Source organism: Lemur catta, chromosome 11 (genome assembly GCF_020740605.2).
Source record: "Lemur catta isolate mLemCat1 chromosome 11, mLemCat1.pri, whole genome shotgun sequence".
In the NCBI taxonomy this organism is placed as follows: domain Eukaryota; kingdom Metazoa; phylum Chordata; class Mammalia; order Primates; family Lemuridae; genus Lemur; species Lemur catta.
In genome coordinates, this window is record NC_059138.1 from 45916267 (window position 1) to 45940030 (window position 23764).

Sequence of the window (23764 nt, forward strand, 5' to 3'; positions counted from 1 at the left end):
ATAAGGGATTTGAATCAGTGACTTTTAATTGATAGATATGTAAAGTATCTTCATGATAACATGCTACCAACTGTTATGCATTTTAAAGCTTAGCAAAAATATGGAAAGTAATGAAAATGTTCACCATAAAATGATGTTTCAGTCCCTAGATTTACCAGTGTGCCAAAAAATATAAAAATTATTCCTTACAAAGAATTCTGTATCAGTGACTGGCTAGTGACTTCCCCACTGTTTTATCTGTCTCTAAAGTGCAATGTGATACTATTAAAACAAAGCAAAGCAAGCAATTCATCAAAAATTATACCAATTGATAAGAACACACAAAACATCTTGTTGGATGATAGGTTTTTCACTTTTCATACATTGCTTTGTTTTCTTCATATAAATCTCGATTTCTAAGCATTACTATAAATATAAATTGGTTTTATAATTAAGCCAGTTCACACTGATAGAAAATGACGTACACATATCATATAATATTTTAATTCAAGAATATTGCTAATAAAACATCCTGACATTTGTAAACATTATAAATTATATTGCTTATTATCAAAATGGTGAAATTTCCCAGAAGTTCTAGAGTTGATTTCAATCCTGGTTCCCATACTCTTTCCCCTTCAACCTTACCTTTCAACAGGCGTTCATCATCATGCTCAGTGCGAATGTGGGCCAGTCGCCCCAAGCTCCGGAAGATTGCAGCGTCTCTGCCCCAGTAGTCACTGTAGAGCCCAGCAAACAATTCACTACCTATATGGAAGCATCAGTTCAAAATAAGTCAGCATTTTTTTCTAGATCTGAAGAAAAGGTATAAACCACAATTACATTAAACATCCAGATTTATTATGTATACATATAATATGTACTTTATGAAATGAATACTATTGTCAAGAGCATAGGTGGTGCAGTCAGACTGCCAGGGTTTGAATCTGGACTCTGTCACTTACTAGCTGGACAAGTTACTAACCTCCCTGTGCCTCACTTTCCCCATTTACAAATGAGAAAATGAATAGCACTCAAAAGGGTAGTTAAGTGTAAAGCGCTTGAAAGAGTAACTGAGGAATAGTACTTAGTTTCATCTTATTTACTAAACTTCTTTTAACCTTTATATCAGGGATTTATTATTACAGATATTATATGTGATTCAGCTAATTCAAATCTTATTAACAAGAAATTGTTATCATTAATATGATTTTAGTGTGGGAACCACAAAGTCTGATGAAGTTGTACATAGTCCAATCAGTTGCCATTTAATTTGTAAGTTTGTGGCTCAATCAGACAGGAAGCATAGAAAAAAAGCTCAAAATTTAATCAGGTCGTCAATAGAATGACTGAATGCAGTAAGCTGCAACATGTGGTGGCAGTCACAGAGTTAAAAATGAGACCGAGGAATTACACAAATATATGCAGAATCTCAAGAAATGACAATGTGTCTTTGGAGCCAGAAAGAAAGATGTTAAAATCGTTTAAGAGAACAGAAAAACAAAACAAAACAAAAAACCAAAACTTTAAACAAATGGAAAATGGAAGGGTATAACTTGAACCCCAGAAAAATCAATACCTCTCAAGCATAGGGACTTGAAATCTTTCCTTCTTGAAAACAGCAAGAGGTAATAAATGTGCCCGTCAGTGTACCAGGAGGACTGTCCTAGCAGCGAGCTGTGCCAGGTGTTCTGTCCCAGGCAAAAATCTCCGGCCAAAAGCCAGACAACGACAGGAGGTTGCTGGAAATAGCAACCTCAATTTAGGGTGACAAAATTGGGGTTTTAATGGGTGACATATAACTCTGGTCTGGCTTAAAAATGGATGATGAAATATTACATAGTACATTAATACTTTTCTGTTAGACTTGGAATGTGCACATAGGTGTATACACATGATTTTTAAAGTGCCTTATTAAAGTTTAAGAGATTCAAATTGATTGCATTTCCAATTTAATATACCTAATTATAGAATCAATTTTAGAATTAGGAGTAGTAAAGTTACAGTTATAAAAATTTGACCAAATCAGAATTTAAGAGAACTTGAGAATTATTTATTTATTAAAAATTCTTTCAAAATTAGAAAGCCTTGTTTTCTTAAGTTAAGGCCTTGAAAACTTTAAAAACCTTGAGTAGATTAAATATATTTATATGATTTAACATTTGAGAAATTGATAACTGAAATACATACAGGGCAATTTATAAGGAAATTTATTTTTAACTTGACTGATTATTAATTTTTAAAAAGTAAAGATGATAGCTTTTGTTATACCAAACATAGAATAGTAAGGTATAAATTGAACTCAAAGGTTAAAGAAAAATAAACCTTTAGAAGTGTTACTATCAGCTTTTTCTCATTTTTAAAAGATAAGTAATGCAAAATAGTTTTCTTCTGTTCACAAAACCTGCTAAGGATGCTTAAAAACTACATAATAATAGTATAGAAATAAAGTCCAGGTATCCACAGAGGAATTTACTTTTAAACTATATAGATTAGAGAGGGGGAAAAGCAAATGTGGCAGAATGTCAATTCACTAATCAAGGTAAATGGTACACAGGTGTTAATCTCACTCTTTCAACTTTTCTTTGTATTTGAAAATTTTCAAGATAACAACTTTTAAGAGACTTTTTTAGTTCACTCCATATATTCAGAGGTGTGATAAGGAAAATAACTGGGGAAAAAAACCAAGGATGCTTTAAGAACATGTATTAATTTGGTAGAGAAAAGTTATAACTCTTAGGCATATCATGTTCTTTGGTAATTCAGGAGGAAAAGAGCAACATAACTTATATCAAAGTCAATTAGTGCTGTCTTCACCAGAAATTTCATATCTAAATATGCAGAAAAAGAGCATTTTGAGACAAAATACATGCAGTGGTTGGGGATGTGAACTGTTACTGGAATTTAGTCTGCCCTCCTTGAACAAGGATAAAGGTAGTCATTAAAAGTACTTGAGAATCATCAACTGTATGGCATAAATGATCAAGTTGACCCTTAAAAAAATTAACTGCTAACACGAGTGAGGATTGTTCTGAAATATTTTTGTTTTTAATTATGGTTGAATTGTTTCCCACATCAAATACACAAACCATCTTGTAAAATTGTTGTAAACATAACTTTTTTTTAACTTGGGCTAGGATGAAGGTTTAATGCATAATTGGTTTAAATACTAGATTTCTTAAAAATCATGACAGTTTTCTATTAAGTTGTTAATATTTGATTTCATTTCTTAAAATATTTTAGAAATTTGATAACTGAAAATATTGTTGGAATCTAATCTAACATATAATATTTACATTAGTACATATCAATTTTACTGCACTTATCCCAATTTGGAATATTGTTTTACAGTGATTTTATCATTGCTGTAAAATTAACAAAACAGTACCCCTTGGAGCCACTAGATGGCAATACTATGATATCAAATAATACCACATCCAGGGCAGGTTATCTGTACAAAAGAAATGATATATTTCCAATTTTACCCAATTTCCCATTGTGTACTCAGATAAAAAGAAATAGTCTGTGAACAATTCAAATAACACATCATTCACTGTATGAATTAAACTTCAAAGAAGCTAGACAGGTGCTAAAAACTATAAGCTAGGTAAACTGAACCAAATGTATTTGTGTTGAAAACATTGGCTTCTTATCAGAAGGGATTCTCATTTTATCTTTCTATCAAAGTAAAGAAAAAAATTCATAGTAATTGATAATAACTATGTTTCACAAAATACTTTTCTAAGAAAAATGGGAAAAAACACAGTAATGAAAAACAAATTAGAATAAAGCTTTAGGTACAAATATTATCTATTAGTACTTAAATAAGCAAAAATACTCAGATCATTATAATTATTGATATTATTTATAGTAATAGTCTCTAACTGAAAATTTACTTTAAAATTATAACTATTGTCAGAGAAAATTTGTGAATCAATATTTTGGCATTTTATACAGTGCAAAAGTAACATTTGCTTAAATCACATTTTCATGGTTTAAAAAGAAACAATTTCTTACAAAGAGTAAAAGGTTTTAGGCTTTCAACGTCGACAGCAGAACTACCCAAAGATTTAGTTTTCTGGCAGTCATGGCCAGATGCTACAGAGAGCATGTGGACAATGGGCAGTTCGGCCAAGTGTAAGAGAGCAGCAATCTTGGATAAGAGATTATAGATAGTCTTTAGGGACTGGAACATGGTAAGGGAATAACTTGAAGTTCAGGTTTCTATACCGTTGGGGTGAATTCACAAAACAAATCAGCACTTTCACTTGTTATGTATGTGGAAGTTACAATTATAAAGACATATTCTACCTTTATTTAAATTTTTTCATTTACTTTTCTAATAATCTTAATGCCTGTTATAGTCCCTGAATATAAATATAGTTAATTAAAAAGAAACATTTATTAAAAATACTTTAATGTTATTAAGAATGTGAAATAATCACAAATTTTCCCTGTGTGTATTTCAACTCTTTCATTCAATCAACACTGACCTTTAATTTACAGAATTTGTAATGAGGATATGTATTCACAAAGGTCTTATTATTATGAAAAGAAAGTTCAGAAAGAAGATTTTGGTGGCTGTAAACTTTTTAGTTTTATTTGCTGAAAAAATAAGAGGACAAAAAAAGTGTAGAAACAAAATTTCATTGACTAAAATATCTTAGTAGTGGTTATTTGGTGACATAAAATTTAGTGAGTCTTTAACTTCAAAAATATCCCTAAATATATCCCAACAATAAAGTTAACACTTTCAAAGCAAAGTGTCAAAGGGTACATTACAAATCAAAGTGATTTTTCCCCCAAATACTAGCAACATGCATCTTAGCACACTTTAGGCATTTCAGGCATGGTACAATTAAATTATATCTGGAACTAGTAACAACTATAGGTCAGAATGAAGTGCAAAAAAAAATAACTGGCAATAGGATTGAAAGGAGAAAGTATAAGGGATCCTAAAGTTACAGAAGGCATTATCAATTTAATGAAAAAATTGCAATATTACATCAAACATAACGAGAAAACTAAATATTTTCTTTCTGGCCAAAACGACATATGATATAAAGAAAATATTTCTTGGATTTTGATTTGGCCTGTCACTAAGCTTAACAATTTAGTGGCAAAATAAGTACTAAGTATCTCTGGATGATTTGAAGGACAATAGGCAAGCGATGCAGCAATTCATTCTACTGAAAAATTCATTGTTTTGACAAGGTATTTTTAAAACCAGGTTGTAATGCCTTGTATTCTTCAGACAGTTACTTAACCACTTATTTATTTTATTTTTTATTTTAAGAGATGGTCTTGCTCTGTCATCCAGGCTAGAGTGCCGTGGCATCAGCCCAGCTCACAGTAACCTAAAACTCCCAGGCTCAAGCAATCCTCCTGCCTCAGCACCCCAAGTAGCTGGAACTACAAGGCCACAGCACCATGCTTGGCTAATTTTTCTATCTTTTGTAGAGATGGGGTTGCTCAGGCTGGTCTTGAACTCCTGGCCTCAAGCAATCCTCCTGCCTAGACCCCCCAGTGTGCTAGGATTACAGGTGTGAGCCACTGTGCCCCACCGCTTATACCACTTTAAATACAGTATTAGTAATCACACTGGGGGAAAAATTGGCTAAACATGCAGAAATATTTCACTAGAGGCATGAACTTGTGTGCCACCAAGATAAATTATGTTACAACAAAGTGGCATTTCAGAATAAACCTAAGGAACTTTGGGATGAAAGTGAGTGGATATGATTTCATTTTTATTGGTTTCTGAACATACAGAACAAGCTCAGTAAGGAGCTTGTTTTACTCTTTATAATCCTTTTTCACATTGAATCATTACACGTCATCAACTTTTTCTAAATTAGATTATAAAGTTAACAAAAAAACCTATTAACTTGTCTTTTACCCATCCAATAATCTTTAATATTCAATTTTTCAATAGTCTTTTACTCCATGTGATCTTAAGTTAACTGAATTAAAATTGTACCTAAAGTTAGGAAATCATATAGGAAATTCTGATTTGCAAGTTCTGTTTTTCCTTTGAAGCCTGTAGCTTTATGAGTATTGCTACCAACTTCAGTGTTTTACCATTAAATTTGTCTTCATGTGAACAAGCATTAAACATGTGTGACATGATTAATAAACACAGAGGAGCAAATAGTCTAAAGATAACTGTCTTTCCTTGGAGTCTCATCTTAACCCACCAGCACAGAACATGTGTGGTCATAAAATACAACATTAGTACATTCTTTCTGTGTCAGAGTAAGCTGCACCAAGCTTGCCAAATTCCAACTCAGGTAGCTCCATTTTTCCAGCCCACATTCCTGCTGCTATTTCAATTGGGTGAATTATTTTCACTTCCCCTCTTTTAAAGAGTTTCTGGCTCATATAGGTTATCAAGTTTCCATCCAGTGGCTGCTGCATTTCCACAGTGAGTGAATGATCTCTCCAAGGTACTTTGGGATGAAAGTGAGTGGATAAATGTGAAGAATTATATTTTTATTTCTCCTCTTTGGGGGGATTATTCTATAACTTTTGTGTTTAGCTTGGAGGGCTCTTTTGATTTGACTTCTCTTCTGAATAAGTGAAACAGCCACCCAGATGGCAAGCACTTCACATTTCAGCAGAGTGTAATTTGATTTGGAAGTTCAATGAAACTCACTTGGAAATGTCTCTCCAGTAATATTTCCCCTCTTAAAAGTTTCAGTTTTAAATTCCTGGCTTCATGCATAAACAAGCTCCAGGGAAGCAGAGTACTGAATGTCAGGGTGGCTATAGAAATTATTTTTAACCATTTAAATGAAATGTTAAAAATAATTGATCTTCTAATATCCCTAGGATTTCACCATAGAGGCTTTGTACCTTGTGCAATTTTCACCTTCCAATTTTCTTCATATTCTTATGAAAAATAGTCTGAAATTTATTTTTTATTTAAGAACCTCAATGAGTATTTCATTCAGTATTTATAGGAGGCATATGATATGGTAAAAGAAAAATAAAATATCTTTTTCAGACATATTAAAATCTTAAATATATGAAGTTACCAAAATCACTAAAGACTTTAGAAAAAGATTGTATGAGTCTAACAAATGCATGAATTTTAATTCATATTCTATCAATTTCCTTGGAACTTCTAACACTTGGGGATCTGACATTCATCAAAAGTGTCATTCCTAGGGTTTTGATTTCTACTAACCTAAGTCAACTCTAAATCAAGCATAACATACTTTAATCTTCAGTTGGAAGTTTTAAGAGTTTAGAATATGAAGTCTCTATATCTTTTATATTTTCTCATTTTCTGCAAAGATGAGAAATATGCTCATATAGCATATAACTCTAAACATTATAAATGTAATAATAGAACCTTGCACATTTCTACTATACCTATATCAGACCTTCTCAACACCGAGGAAATAGCATCATTCCTATTAGCACCTATGTTAGGTGTCAGCAATTGCTTTCTTCAATTTTATACTTAGGCACTCATCCATCTGTCTGTACCATCACAGTGCTAGAATGCTTTGACAAGTGTGCCATTTTCAACCCCAAATAGTACAAAAGACAAAGACAAAGTACTTTGTTGTGTCTTTAAGTGAGGTTCTTAGGAAACTCATATAATTAAGTTCAATCAAATTGAAATCTAGATCAGACATTGTCAATGTGTTCCATTATTTCAATACATACCTTTAGTGATAGTTTGAGCTAGTTAACCTCTATAATTTAAATTCTAGATGAGCAAAAATTTAAATGAATTTGATAGTCTCAACTGAGATGCCTTTCTGCTAAATTCTGATAACAGAAAAGTACCAAAAAGAATATTGAAATTTCCCTAAAGTTAAAATGTAATTGAAACATAAAGAATTCACATATATTAAAATAGCTTAGTTTCTCTGGCAAAATTTTTATAGTCTTCATATACTTGCATTTTGTAGGTAGTAAATAGCACCATACAGAATTTCTTAATCAGGTATTAAGTGACAATTTGTTTTTTCAGATGGAGACACACATACTTCATAGCAGCTGCACTTGTTTTAGAGTCTAATTGTTCAAGTTAGCATGGTTTGAAATTGAATATCATTGCTTCCAGCATCAGTAAATAGATATGACAAGGCAGAGTATATAAAGAAATACTGAAAGAATGTAACTGAAGTAGAGAAATAGGTTTCAAAATCATTATGACTACCACCTGATGTCTGCGGCCACGATAATTACCAATTAAAGTGGAGATGAAGGAGGAGCTGGGGTCAAAAGAACATCTGCCCCTTCCTCTCTCAGATCTGTGTGATTCCAGGTGAAACAGAGGATCCTTGAAAGAAAACCAGAAAAGCTATTGTGAATGTGCCAACTTTAATAATAATTTAATTGCTCAGATAAAGCATATTAAACTGATTATTTACAAAACACATATTCTAAAAAGGGCACCAGTAACATCAATTTATTTGGAAACAAACTGGGTTTTATAAATAATCATACGGGTTCTGCAGATTCATATGGGTTCTTTCCCTCTCAAAAAGTATGTAGGTAATGAAACGAAAGAAATTTGCAGTTTTTATCACTTGATCAGAGAATATTAGTTATTCTGAGGTGTGTCAGTTAAATATTCCAAAGGAATTGAAATTTGCTGGAAAAAGGTTACTAAAAAGGTGATTCAATGATAAAAACAGAATTGGGATTTGATTTCAGAAATGCCGTTATTGATTTTTTTGAATAGTTTAGAAAAGAATATTTACTTTCAATAACTTGGAATATTTATTTTCAATCATTTCTTTATCACATGTTCTTTTTATAAACATCCAAGGTTGAGTAATTTAGAGAATGATTAATGCATAATCACTGCAATATCCATCCTGATGTTGCCCTTTCAAAATTTTTTCAATAAATGCTGAGTTCACTCAACCACTATTTCCCTCCTGTCTTATTCCTGTATGTGAAACACAGCCTGGAGAACAAATGTGGCCTCCTGACCCACAGGTGTCGCTAAACTGATATTTAAGCCAAAAAAGTTTTACCCATTTAGCTACTAGACAGAAATTAGGAGAATGCATAAATGAGAGATGTTTGTGTTCACTTCCCACAGATGATAATTTGCAATGATATGAGAAAAAGTTTGTCCAAATGAAAAAGAATTACAGGTCTGCCTAGCTAACATTTATGCTGAAGGAGTTTCACCTAAATTTGCAAAACAGACCCACAGCATTATATGGAGGAGGAAGTGACTAAGTGTATGAATGTAATACCTGTTTGCCCCCTTAGTCAGTGCTAATCTGTAAAATATAGGCAGTAGATGGGGTATACATATTATACTAGCTCTATTATAGTCAAACATCAGGGTCACACAAAGCTGATAAAGAGAGATGCTGAGCTGCTTTCTTAAATCAAGATTTTTGGTAGTTTAACTCAATTTTTCATCTCTCTCTATTGACTGATGAGGTCATTTTACCTAATGGGTATAATTAGACCTCTTAAACACTAAAATTGAAACTGTAAGAGAAAAACAAGCACATTGCTTATTTATTCAAGGAAGTGTAAAACATTCATTTAAATTTCAATGGTCAAGTGGATGAGACAAATAGAAAATGCAAACTGAAAGAATTCTAAGATCAAGAGAATCTCAGAGTTTGTATGAACTGCAGAATTAGATGAAGGAAATGAATGCACAATTTCTTAGAAAACTCACAGGTTTCTATAAGTAGAAGCCATATTCTAGGCTCCTGAAGCTATCAGTGACTTATGAATTTCAGTATATGTGTGTGATATCAAGTATCTGACATATCAGTGTGTTCAACTTTCAACGGAAGTTGATTCAGTCAACAGGAAACTGTATTTGCCAAGAAACCTGTAACCTCAACATTTTGGAAACAATTAAGTGGAAACCAGAATCATCCTGAATTTTTTAGCTATGTATGGGCAAAATTCTGTGCAATATGTAAATATGTAAGTCTGTGAAAGGACCTACTCTTTTATAAAACCTCAAATTTGACACTGAGAATATGTGAGCTTTGAATACTGAATATGCATGTATTCTCAGAGATCTATGCCTTAGGTCAAAACTCAGATGTACTCTGACTGAAACCTCCTCACTTTTCTCCAGAAGACCTCAAACACCTATTTCATATTTATTTGATTAATGCTAATACTAGGTCAACAAGTAATAATTTTAAAATAATAAACAAGTGAAATTAAACTTTCCTGGTCTACTTTTGCATCACTATTAAAAATCCACATTTTGAATACCTTGAAAATAGACGTATTTTAATTTTAAAAACACACATATTCTGTAATTTCTCATTTTTCAGCCCACTAATGATTTTTTTTAAAGATATACTATCGGAGCATCCCTGCTTTTAGATAAGCACCATTCTCTTCATGTGTAAAGAGAACAAATGTCCAAATCTTTAGAGGATACGTTCATTTCATCCATATAGGACAACATATGGTTAATAATACTCTAGGAGTCAAATAATGCAAAAATGGTAGACAATATCAAATTAGATTGTCGATTGTGATACTTAAGTTTGAAGCCTATTGTACTATATATTTTGAAGACTAATATTTGGAACAAAAGTAATAGAGTTGCTTTGAACACATGAAAGTTCTGTAATTCCCCTATCTTATCACTTTGCGCCAGCATTCTTTGACCCTGTCCCCAAACTTGGCTGGTTGTTAGGTGAACATTTAAATTACCTCATTACAATGTTGTTCCATATCACAGAAAGCTCCATACATCTTTTAATCAGAACATGTCATGTCTTTCCACTGGAGTGTAATATAGGTGCTGTCAACGTTCTTTATTTGAACAATGGTATGCCTTTAAAAACAGCAACATTATATCTTTGCTTTTTACTTTATTTTTGAGTTATTTAATTAAATGAAGTTACAACAATAATATGTTGGTCAGTTTTTATAACATGGGATATTATGACATTTTTACTAAAGTAACATTTGATAGGAAATGCTAGTAAAGGGCTGACATTTTTCATATGAGTAACTTGAGATTCCAACTATAGCTATAATCATATACAACTTCTCCTTAGTTATTATTTTGAGCCCACCCTCAGTTCTTGATACAACTAACAGTTTCATCACAACTATTCAGTTGCCTGTAACAATTGTTGAGTGACCTCAATAAATTTCATTTAAGCACATGTACAACCATAGCCTTAAAGCGTATTTAGCGGACAGCTTAGAGCAGCTAAACGAAAGTTAATTGTACAATATGAACTTCAAATTATCTTTCACTTACTAAACCAATGCTTTATGATATTGTTAAAAAAAGATCTATGATTAAGGCCAGTCAAACCTAAAAAGAGTTTGCCTGTTTCATAAACATACTAAAAAATTTCATTTCTACCCCATCAATCTTTATTGATAACAAGTATAACATTGAAAGGATCATTGCATGAACAATAGGATCAGTTCTATTGGAGATCATACAAATACTAAAAACCACATTTCTGGTCCAGTGTTGCTGTTCCTCTCAAACCTTTCTGCTGTGTCTTCTGAAATCTTTATTTCATAGCAAATAAATCCCTAACATCACACTCAATTTGCAACCTGCTTCTAAAACCTCTTTGCCTTAATTAAGTCCTAATTTCCTTAGTAGGCAGAATAACTGAGCCTCAAAGATGTCCTTGTCATCATTCCTGTAACCTGTAAATATGTTACCTTACACGGCAAAAGGGACTTTGCAGATGTGATCAAGTTAAGGACCTTGAGGAGGTGGCAAGACTACCCTAATTTATCCAGGTTGCCTCAATAGAATCACATGGGTTCTTAAAAAGGACAAGATGTGATGATGAAAACAGAAAACCAACCAGAGTGACCCAGTGTGAGGAAAATTAGAACCTGTGAATACTTGCTTTGAAGACAGAGAAATGGGGCCATAGCAAAGGAATGTGGGTGGTCTCCAGAATCTTGAAAAGACAAGGAAATAGATTCTCCTCCTATAGGCTCCTAAAGAAATGCAGTGATGTTGACATGTCAATTTTAGGCCAGTGAGACTCATTTTGGACTTTTCACCTATAGAACTATGAGATAAAAATTATGTTGTTTTAAGCCACTATGTTTGTTGTAATTTTTTTACAGCAGCCATAGAAAACTAATACAGCAATGAGTATATTGCTTTCTGCCTAAGTCCTTTTGTCCTTCCAAATGATAGCTCCCTTTATTCCCCATACTCTATAATCCAGGAGACACTATTTCCTTCTACTCCCATGCAAATTCCAAACTATAATACCATAATGCATTCTTATCCAGACTCGTACCACCCCATCTATGCAATCCTTGAAGCATCTTTGTAGCTGTCACTCACTGACATCTACACCTCCCATCTTCACAGTCACTATTTCACAGGGTTCATTCATAACCTAAATCCACCATGGTGCCAGATGTCCACGTGCCCTTTCCACCACCTGATCTCGTGGTTCCTATCTTTTCAGTGGCATGACCTTCAGAGCCACTACCTTTCAGCTACAACACCAATGCCACACCCCAGAACTTGTCATCCAGTGCAACTGCCTGAACCTTCTGTCAACTCATCACAGCTTCTCACCCTTCTAGCTCCTCCACGTGATTGCTCAAAACACTATAAATATTCTTTGACCTCATACAGGCCTCCAGAGTTAGGACCCTTTTATTTTTTTCTCAAAATATAGCATTCTCTTCCCTTCCTCTCCCCCTTAGTCATCCCTCACCTCTTTGGGCCATCATTCTTAAAGCTAGGCTATGCATAAATGCTACAGAACACCATTCAAAAATTTCAGTGACTTTGGCTAGCCCTCAAAATTGCCATATAACTGTTTCCCTAGTTATGTCCTTTTATAATTCCTTTGAGCAGCCATTTACTCAAGCACCCTAATTTACAACCTCTCTGATCACACTCAGCAGACAACTTCACACCTTATGTTTAATGGAGAAAATAGGTTTCCATCATTTATGTAATTATTCAAAAAAAATCCTCAATCTTTTTTGTATGTCAGGATCTGAGTCTGAAATCGGAAGCATAGTAATAAATAAATCCCCAAACCTCATCACTCTACTGTTCTCAAAAAATAACACAAAATTTTCTCTCCTATTTTTACTGTTTCTCTCTTCAATATTTGACACTGCTGCCTGCTCTCCGGCACTTAGTTTGTTCCCTTACCACTTATCACCTTGATTTTAACACCAGTCTCTTTCCAAGGTCCCAGCCATCAACTCTCTACTCTGCTGCAAAGAGTTCTTTCTGATACATGACTTTTCTCTTATTTCCCTGGCTAAAATTTTTTACTGACTTCTGATGCCCTCCAGAACAAAGTTTTAAGTCCTTAGGCTTTTATATAAGGGATTTATACTTAGGTACTTTTTAATCTCTGAAATGCTGCATTTGCAGTCTCTGTATCATCATTATGAACTTACTTGCAGGTTTCTGAGTATCTCTTGTTTGGGCTCATCAATGTGTTTAGGATAATAATGTCCACATAATATCAAAAATTCAACACAGACCTTCTCACCCCCAGGAATCCTGATCAATCTGACAGCTTAGCTTGTCCTGGTATCCAATACTTTCCCTTTTGCATCCTCCCATATCAACCTATGAATTCCTCTTATATATCATTTACCACCCTGTATTATAATTACTTGTTAATTTGTCTCTCTTTCCTACTGATTTGTGGGGTTTCCTTGAGGAAACTGTCCAGGTGACATTTATCTCTGAATCTACTGTGTTAAATAAAATACCTGGTACAAAATAAGTGCTCAATAACTACTGATTTTGTTTGAATAAATACTACCTTTGCAGAAACAAATTATTTTCTTATCTCCTTTCTTGTGTGATGTTTGCCTATTATAGAGCCAAAGCAACTCACTAAAACATAGTTGTGGATAAGAATGTTGAGTTTAAAGTAGATCATCTATACAAATTATTATGCTATATTGTTCATGCTTTCTTGGGGCTGCCTATATAGCAACATAATGCTTCTATTTTTTTCTATATTTTGATTGCCATTGGCTTTACTAAAATTGATTAGAGCACTATAATAACTAAAGGAAGAATAGATATAATTATTTTCCCCAGCTATTCAATGAAAATAATATTATATATACTTTTAGAATTTATGATGGACTCTTGCCAGGATTAATAAAGTTTCTGATGAATATAACATAATTTAGTATGTCATAGCAGTTATTTAAAATTAAAGATTGAATTACAATGATTTATTCTATCTCTAAATATCTTGTTAATGACAGCATGTAATTTGAAAGTAATGTGGAGGTGTAAGATGGAGGTACAGTCATTTGCTACTTAAGGCTTCCCTGTTCCCACATCACCAATTTTTTTTTTTCCTTTTGATGAGGTGAGGGTATTCTTTTGAAGCTGTGATATATGGTCATGAAACTTCAATACTAAATTGAGAGTAAAAACTGAGTTTTTCATTTTTATCAAATAATTGACTTGACAGTAGTTTTTAATAATTTAATTGATCTTTTATTCCTTGATTCAAAAAAGAGCAGTCTTTTTACCTTATGAAGCTAAATAACAAAAAGATACATGGATCCAATTTATCTTAACTCCTCAGGACTCAATATACGTCTGCAACTTTATACAACTGAGATGTGAAAATTTTCAAAAACAGAAAAAAGGAAGAAAATTCACCATAAACTGGGTAGTACTAATAATTATGATGAAAAGCAGGCAGTGTCCAAAGTTGTATTGTTTTGCTTTGCATACATCAAGCTAACTTCAAAATTAAGTATACATTTAAGAATGCAGTTTCTCACATTGAGAATTCCTTGCAACCTTAAATGCAGTGTTTAATGTAGTACACAATCCAATAAAATACTAAAAAGCGAGTAATATAATTTTCTTCCATGAAATGGAATTCAGCAGCCAAACCAACTCTGAGGCATGATGACATCGTCAATGACCCCAAAGCAATCGTGTTTATGGTTCAAGCAATGTGTAATGTTGGTGTTTAACCCTATAGAGAATGTTGGGCAGTACTTACACTGGCTTTCCATTATCTATGTTTTAACAGCTGGAATTTCTGCCTGAGTAGTGTGGTTTAAATTTACAAGGCATCGCTAGTATTAACACATGGGCTGCAGTGTGATATGGAGAAATTTTTCAATGGCTCCTTCTGTGCTTGAGAGTAAGCAGGACATCTAGTTTACTACTATGGGAGGATAAATGTGTTCATCAGAAAAATGTCTCTAAAGTGCAAATGGTAGATCCCTTCAGGGGAATTTTCCTCTTGAGGCCTTGAGGGGAACCCAGCAAGAAGTGCTATAAGCTGTTTTCAATAGGTGTGAGCTATTGCATATCAGGTGTTAAATGTGATGGCAATTCAATAAAATGAGAGTTCCCCATTAATAAATAAGTTTCATGAACTAATGCTCTTTTGCTTGTCCTCAGTGCAACTGGGATATTCTGAAAGATGTTAGAAGAAAACTAAAATATTACAAATACTACAGGCTAAAACAAATAACTTATTGTCTATTTCTACTGGTTAGAGAATAAGTAGTAAAATGTACAAGGTTCATTACACATATTTCTGTCAACAATAGAAAACAGGAAAAAATGTACTTTTGATACATAAAGTGCATATTTATTCTAAACATTTAATTCTTTACATAACTACTTAGTAATATGTATCACAAATGTTGAATATGATTCGCTCTACCATGTGTTTTTTTTCTTCTGCAATACAAATATTTATTAAAGAATAATTATCAGCTTTCCCAGAGACTGTATAAATACACAAGCAAAAAATGTACAAAAAGGGAGTAAAATTGTAAGTAAATATTTTGAATTTCAGGCTAACAGTTTTGCATTTTAATTGCTTTTTAAACATTTTTCTCTAAAAAATGTTACATATGTATAATACTTTAAATTTTAAATATTTTTTTTATAGTTGAGGAATAAGAGCAGGGTGAGGCTTTGCAAGTCTCAAGCAGTGTCTTCTGACTTCTGGTTCCATATTCATTTTACAGTTAAACCCACTCTACCTATCATTGTAAATGGAGGGGGGTATATGAGTTTGTGTTACTGGGTATGGTTAAGTGTCTTTTAAAAGGTATTTAATGCATAATCAAGGTCCAAAAATGTATATTAAGATTTTTTTCAAATAAGAAAAATCTTTATTAAATTGCATGTTCAAATGTTTATAAGGATTTTAATATTATTGGATAGTTGCAGATGCTACTAAAATTTTTTAAAAATACACTAAGCATATAAATGTATATCTGAGTAAAATTTCTAACTCAGTTGTCCCTGAATTTTTTAATAAACGCTTGTTTAAACCCATATTTGAAGGCAAAATCTTTTCCTTTTCTTTGTGTATCCTCTAATAATTACTTCAATATTCCACGTTCTTTCCCCCACTAGGTGACCTCACCTCATGCCAATATTGCAACTCACACACTTACCCCCCTCCAACTCTTTTAAATTCCACACTGATAGCTCTGGCTACTGGGTATGTATGCCAGATGTCCTAAGAGTATTTGAAGCAAATACCCTTTAAACTTTATTCTGTTTTCCTTAAGCCTGTTTTTACTAGAAAAACAGCATCATTCTTTGCCGCCTACCTCTTTCTCATTACCTTCTCAAATATAATCATGCCACCCTCCTTCTCAAAAACCTGTGCTTGATAATACCCATAGCTTTTTGATTACTAGGAAAAGGGAATTCCATTAGTTTTTTTCCCTCCACCACTAACTCCTACTTATCCATAAGAAAATACTGTTTAAAAATGCCTTCAATGAAGAAAAAATGACTTCGCCGATTATTCAAAACTCCTCCAAGCAAAGCTTCTCTCACGGACTATACTATGTATCTCTTGTAGCGTTGTTTATATTTCACTGTGATTATGTATTTATGGATAGTTTAACAAATCTGTCAGAAGTCTACTATGTTCCAAGTATTCAATCAATATTGAATATAGAAAGTATGATGCATGCTATTCCTTTTTTTTTTTTTGAGACAGGGTCTTGTTCTATTGTACTGGCTAGTGTGCTAGAACAATTTGTTCATTAATAAGGATAATAACTACAACAGATTAAAATAAATGTAAACAAGCCTAAGAATATAAACAATTGAATGTTGGCAATATGTGCTGGAAATATCCTGTGGGGCCACATTAGAAAATGTCATATTATAATTAAATATCTAATTCTGAGATTAAGAAAAGAAATTCAGTATTTTAATTATTTGAAAGAACAGCACAGGCAGTCTTCTTATGGTTGTAATTTTAGCATTGGCTCTGATTTGCATTCATTCACCTTATAATCATCTGTGTTTGATTTTTTTAAAAAGTCAAATTTAATGTGATAGAAAATTCATCACATATGGCTAGTCAATATCTACCTAGACCACCAAGTGAATCTGACTTTAAATTTACAATTCATATAGAAACTGACAGAGCATTCTATAAGTTAATTAAGTAGCTTACCTAGAATCTCTTTACATAAACACATTATATTAATATTATATTTAAAGTCAATCTATATTTAAAAAGTAGAATAAAATAAAGTCTTATAGTAATTGGCATCATGGATAGCATAATTGGCACCTAGACATCATAATTTCAGTTGTTGAGTAAACTGTAAAGAACTTTAATGGATGTGATAATGATTGGCTATTTTTTAACAGTTATGAACATGCTATCACTGTATAGATATTTTAGGACAAATTTTGTAGAAAACAATAGCAGTAAATATTCACTGTAAACAGGTTTTAAACTTCTGATTCTCTCTATGCACTGCATGACAGGGCATAGCATATTCAATACACAATTGGGTTAAACTGTATCTGTTAGAAAAATTATATGGTATACACATAATTTATATATGTATAAATGATTATAATAAAAGCATTTATGTATTTTAATATGTAAAATCATATGGGAGAATGCTAGAAAGAATAATAAACATTTATTTATACTTCCAAAAATTTAACTGAAGCATAGAGGTAATTATTTAGACATTCAGACATGGCAAGAATAGAACTATCTTGACTCCAAGTTAGCTTTTAGGATCTGGATTTTCTGTTCTGTACTGCTCTGCCTGTCCACCTTCTCTGGGTTTGACTGCTTTACTGTTATTCTGACCACACAGAATGGAGCAAAAATCAAAATTCTTTTTTGGGGACAAAGAATCTTTTTATAAAACCATGAATATCTACTTTTCATGGGAAGGAAGTCATAGTCCCTTTTTAGTATGCAAAGAGTTTTCAGAATAATTCTTCAGTTCTAAATCCCTTATTCCCTTTTACTTGGACACATTTGACAACTCCTCAATCCTATGAGTGTTCCTATTGCAGACTGAGTCATAGATGATCACAAAGAATCACAGTGCTATGTGGAGAAGAAAGAAAGGAATTGCTGGTAAAAGAAAAAATAAATTCACCATCTGCACAGTAAGAACTGGACAGCTGCAAGGGAAAGGACGCTTTCTGTAACAGCTGATTTGTCACTCAGCCCTGGCTGAAACCATACAGCTCTTGAAGTTAATAGTGTCAACAAAGAAAATTTTGGAAAATAAGGTTAATGGGCAAAGCCTTTCATGATTATCACAGTCTAGGTTAAAGGCTTCTCGGCTTTTTCCGAGGGAAGGAAGAAATGTGTATATGAGAAAACGTGTTTATATTGTAGTATCTTATTCTTATATACTTACAAAGGAATATTATTCCAAAATTATTTTTACACCTGATAATTAAATAACCATTTCTGATTTCATGATTCCCAGGCCACAGCCTAACCTATTATATACTTGAAATGGAAAATCCTGTGTCATGGCATGGTCTTTAGTGTGGGAACACATTTCCCACCTTTCTTCTTGCTTCTGATTCCTCATTTTACCAAAACACAAAAATGAGCTTGTATTATAGAAGTAAAAGGGACATGATAACATCCTCAACATGTTTTCTTGTATGATTATTCTGAAGGCTTGTGCCTCTAGATATATACCAGAATAGAATAGAATAGAAATATATAAAACTCAGGAACAGGTAATGAACATGTTTTACTGGAACCACATGATAGGTGGTAAAAGAATGCAGAATAAACACAAAGTCTAATATAAGCTGCATCTGACATCATTTTCTCAACTCAATGTGCACTTCACTAGTCTGTGCACAGCAAATGTTACTTCTGGTAGGTTCTGCAAATGGTAATTTCTGCAGAGCACTTTACAAGATAAAAAAATGCTTTTTTTCTAAATGTTTTATCAAAAATATTAAATCTAAGAATTTAAATGCACAGTGATCCTCCATAGAACATCAGAGAACAGAAACTGTTTTCTGGGTTCAACATAGGAAAGTACAATTAGTATGATGAGTGCCTCATTGTGAAAATCCATATAATAAGGTGTATACTGCTATGAGAACAAGAGAATATTGGAGCTTAATTTTTGCCCTGGGGATGGTAGGATGGTCTGAGTTGGGAGAGAGTGACGATATTCCGGGATGTTATTCCTAAGGAAACAAAGCATCTGTTGGCAAAGATTTAATACTAGGAACACTTTCTATCGGTGGTATTGTGGTAAACACATTGCTCATCTATTTATTTCATTGTTGTTACATCCTTATGAGACAGATAATTTTATCCTCATTTTATGAATACAGTTTTTGAGACTCAGAGATATTAAGAAATATGTCCAAACTTGCACAGCTACTAACAGACAGATGTTATTCCAAAGTTTCTTAATCTTATTCTCCTATAACAGAAAGATTTTCTAGAAGGAGAAAAAAGCATTTTATTCAAGACCTAGGTAAAAGAGAGGGTAGGAAAGCAGTGAGTATCCCAGATTGACTGTAGCCAAACACACACAGCAAAAGTTTACTTAAGCGGGAGGGAGAGAAGATGGAGAAAGTACATGAAAGCCAGACTGTGAGGGGCACTGGCTATCTGAGATACAGCCTTTGGACTCTTCACTCAATGTGCACTCAGTCATGAATGTTTTGAAGAGACTTATTGGTTGGCAAGATTAGTTTGACAGCAGAACTATAGTTAGATTAAAAAGCAAGTGAAAACAGTAAGAAAGCCAGCGGAGGCAGTCAAGGATAATAATGGTTCTTGCCCAAGGAATAGAAAAAGAAATGGATTGGAAAAGTAGTTTATAGATACAGCCAAAAGGATTTTGCTACTGATTCAAAATCCCTTTTTGGGGAAAAGTTAGGTTACAAGTGAGGTGTTAAGCATAAGTGAAAAGAAAAAGAACTAGAAGCACAGTAGAAATGAAAGAAAAAATTAATTTTTATGGAAACATGATACATTTCATATTAGGAATGTGATTTGGTAATTTGGATGCTTTGGAAATGACGGCAGGAAATAAGAACTTTGATATAGGATATCAAAAGATATGTTAGGACTTAAGAATTCAGATTTCTGAACCAACACACGATGACAATGGTTGATGCCACTGTAGAAATGAAGAAAATAAGTGCAAAAAGGAAAGATGTGAAGGCAATGCTGCTGCTGGTGATGATGATGGTAGCTGAAATTACACAACATTTGTTATTTCCAAGCACTATTCTAGGTGCTTTATTCATATTAACTTCTCACAACAGCCCTATATATCAGGTACTATCATAAGTTCCATTTCATGGAGGAGGACACTGAAGCACAAACAGGAGGAATGACTTGCCCCATGTTATGCAGCCAGTAGGATACTGGGATGTTAAGCCTATGGGTATTGGAATATTCATACAGACATACACACATATATACACGAACACACATATGTATGTAAATATAAAGTCAATAGCACCACTAAGCCATTGTCATCAGTATGAGTTATGTCCTTTTACAGAGAGAAAAAAAGGTCTGCAAGGCAACCCAAACTGGTGGTAGTTTTGTCTAGAGAAAGGATTGAGATTGGGGAAATGTTCAAGGAGTACTTGCAATTTGTTTCTGTTCTTTGAATGCTTTGCGAAAAGGAAGGCAATGACTTGCATAACTATAAATGCATAAAGCAATATCATTACTTACAAATTAAATCAAGGTATCATTATGGAGGAAATATAGAATGTAAATAGATAAAACTGAAAATAGTGATTTTTCATAATCCCAATATTTAGAGATAAACACTGTTAGAGCTGTGTTAAATTTCCCTCCAGTGTTTATAGCATCTTTCATATCTTTTCCCAAAGAGCTCATGTTGTATTAAATTTTACTTACCAGTCAAACAAATGATATGATATGGCATTTCCGTTTCTTTAGTAAATACTTTTCAATCACTTTTCTATCTCCTGTGCTATGATATTTTAGATGCCAAACCTTTCTTTAGACCTGAGGTTTGCTGATTTTTATTTAGACCTCACTGAAAGGAAGAGATGTCTGCCAGGCTTGGTTTTGTTTGGAAACAGGTGAATAATTTTGTGTTTAACTATCTCACTTGGCTCCTTTCCTTTTGTCCTTTCACATATTTAGCCAATGTAAATTTATATGATCTCAACAGTGATTTAGCCACCTAAGGAAAGGGATGGGAATCTTATGGAATGTCCCAAAAGAAAAACACCATCTGTGCAGAGTTTACTTATTTGTTATTTTTCTCTTTTTTTCTTCCTATGTTTGCTAAAACAGCTGCACAGGCGGTCAGTTTTTTGTTTGTGTATTTTTGTTTTGTTTTATAATCTTTTTGCATACAACTTTATGCTTAGACCGGTCCCTGCATCATGTACGGGCCCCCCCTCTCTGATGCTCCTGGCAAGGTCCTGAGCATTTGCCAGAACTGCTCTGCTTCCCACGAAGGAGGTACTGCTCTGTCAAGTAGTGATACTTGAACTTCAGCATTTTCTTCCTTCTAATGCTGCATCATAGCTAATAAAATATCCTTGGACTTTCTAGCACATGGTAGCAACTCTCCTCCTTATTAGCTTATGCTAATGCAAATTTTCTCTTTTGGTAAAATCCTTTCAGTTATTCACAAAATCAGCAAAGAGGTGGTTCTTAAGAGTTAGAGGGAGTAAGTATCTGTATCAGTCTGGATCGAATCAAAAGACTAAACAATGATATAGTAAGTTAAACAGGGTATGTTTAACATAAACAATTATTAAGTAATGCTAGGAGAATAAATATCAAGATGAACCAAGGGCTGAGGAAGGACAAATTTGGAAGGAACATAAGAAGGGAAGACCTCACTGAAGAACGTGTGGTTGCATCCCACTGGATGGTGGAGAAGCTTATGGTGTTGCCAGGTCAGAGATAGTTCACATTTCTAGGGCAAGCAGAACAACCATCAAGGTTACAAAGAGAATCACACATGCACAGGGCATCAGGGTGCTGCTATGGGTGCCACAGCAATGTAGAATTGGAGGGGATCCCCTCTGAGGAATCTAGCACATTTGCATGGCTTGGTAATGGGTGGCTTACTAAATGGTCAGCACCCATCATAGGCCCATGACCTGTGCATGCACAGAGCTGAGGAAAGGGTGTTGAGCACAGCAATCTGGACTGGCTGGGGCTCAGACATATGCTTTCATGGGCTCCCATGCTGCCTCTGCCTGAGGCGACAGCTGCAGCCAAATGCCAGAGAAAGTTGTGTCCAGCAGGCACCTAACACTGAAGAAAACCACAGGGGCTGAACAATGGAGAAAAGGTGTACTCTCCAGAGCCTGGTAAAAGAGCCACACCAAGAACACAGCCAAACCCTTCCTTTGGGAATGCCTCTCTACACCATCTAGTGACAAAGCTTAAGACATGTGTATTTAAAGGCAACTGCTTGGGACTAATTACATCTGATTAGGGAATCCCTTCCCCTTTGTCCTAACATAACCTAATCATAGGAATGATATCCCATCACCTTCATCATGTCTATTGGGTAGAAGCAAGGTACAGGTCCTGCCCACTCAAGGGGAGGGAATTATACAATGGTGTGGATCTTTGAGGGCCAACTCAGAATTTGTACTAACAAAAGCGGCATTATTAATAATCACCAAAAACTTGAAATGACCCCAAAGTTCTCAGTGGGTGAATGGATAAGCAGACTATGAGATATTCACACTGTGGAATACTATTCAGCAATAAAAGGGAACTAACTATTGATAAACATAATCACTTGGATGCATCAGAAAGCTTTATGCTAAGTGGTAGAAGCTAATATCAAAGTTTACCTACTGCATGATTCCATTTAAATGACATTCTCAACAAAACTGTTGGGACACATAACAGTTCAGTAGTTGTCAAGGTCTGGGGAAAGAGTCAGAGTATGACTGCAAATTCTGTTAGTTAGTGGTTTCCAAAATCTACGCATTGGTGAAAATTAATAGGATAAATTTATCCAATAAAAGTGAATTATACTAGATATAAAATTAAATAATAAGATTTAAAATAAGACCTCAAAAGAAACAAAGAAGTTTGTCTATTTTTATGTTCCTAGCAGAAGGAAGTATGAAGAGGTCCTGAATGCAGATGTTCACACTTGACAATATACTTCAAATTTTTATTTTCATATACCAAAATGATAACTATTTTTGCATTAGTTTGATTATAATGAGCTTGTACATTTTATATATTTACTAGAATATACACTTTTTTTGCAAATTTATCTTGATCTGTTTTCCATTTATTGTCATTGATATTTTTAATGCTTTATTAATATGCTTCAGAGTTTAGGATATTAATGTTAATCACATTGTAAATGGTTCCTCATTGTGTGACTTATGTGGTAAATCTATTTATGATACATCTTTAAATACAGAAGTTTTTTTCTTTAATTACCTCACCTAATCCAAGCATATCATTAGTTTCCTTTTGCTTTTATATTCTTACTAATTTTTTTCCTCTCCTGCTGAGGAACAGAAAAATTAATAACAAGT

At 33.6% G+C, this 23764-nt stretch overlaps 1 protein-coding gene across 3 annotated transcripts in view; it reads right to left on the reverse strand.

Annotated features, from left to right (window-relative positions):
- The window catches only part of SEMA3E (semaphorin 3E), a 243017-nt gene that overhangs the window by 40552 nt on the left and 178701 nt on the right, over positions 1-23764 (reverse strand). For all 3 annotated transcript variants that reach the window (XM_045564701.1, XM_045564703.1, XM_045564702.1), the window contains exons 5-6: positions 8185-8278; positions 628-747 (exon numbers count right to left, since the gene is read on the reverse strand). In XM_045564701.1, the coding sequence (XP_045420657.1) occupies positions 628-747; positions 8185-8278 (214 nt within the window). The remainder of the gene's footprint in view (positions 1-627; positions 748-8184; positions 8279-23764) is intronic.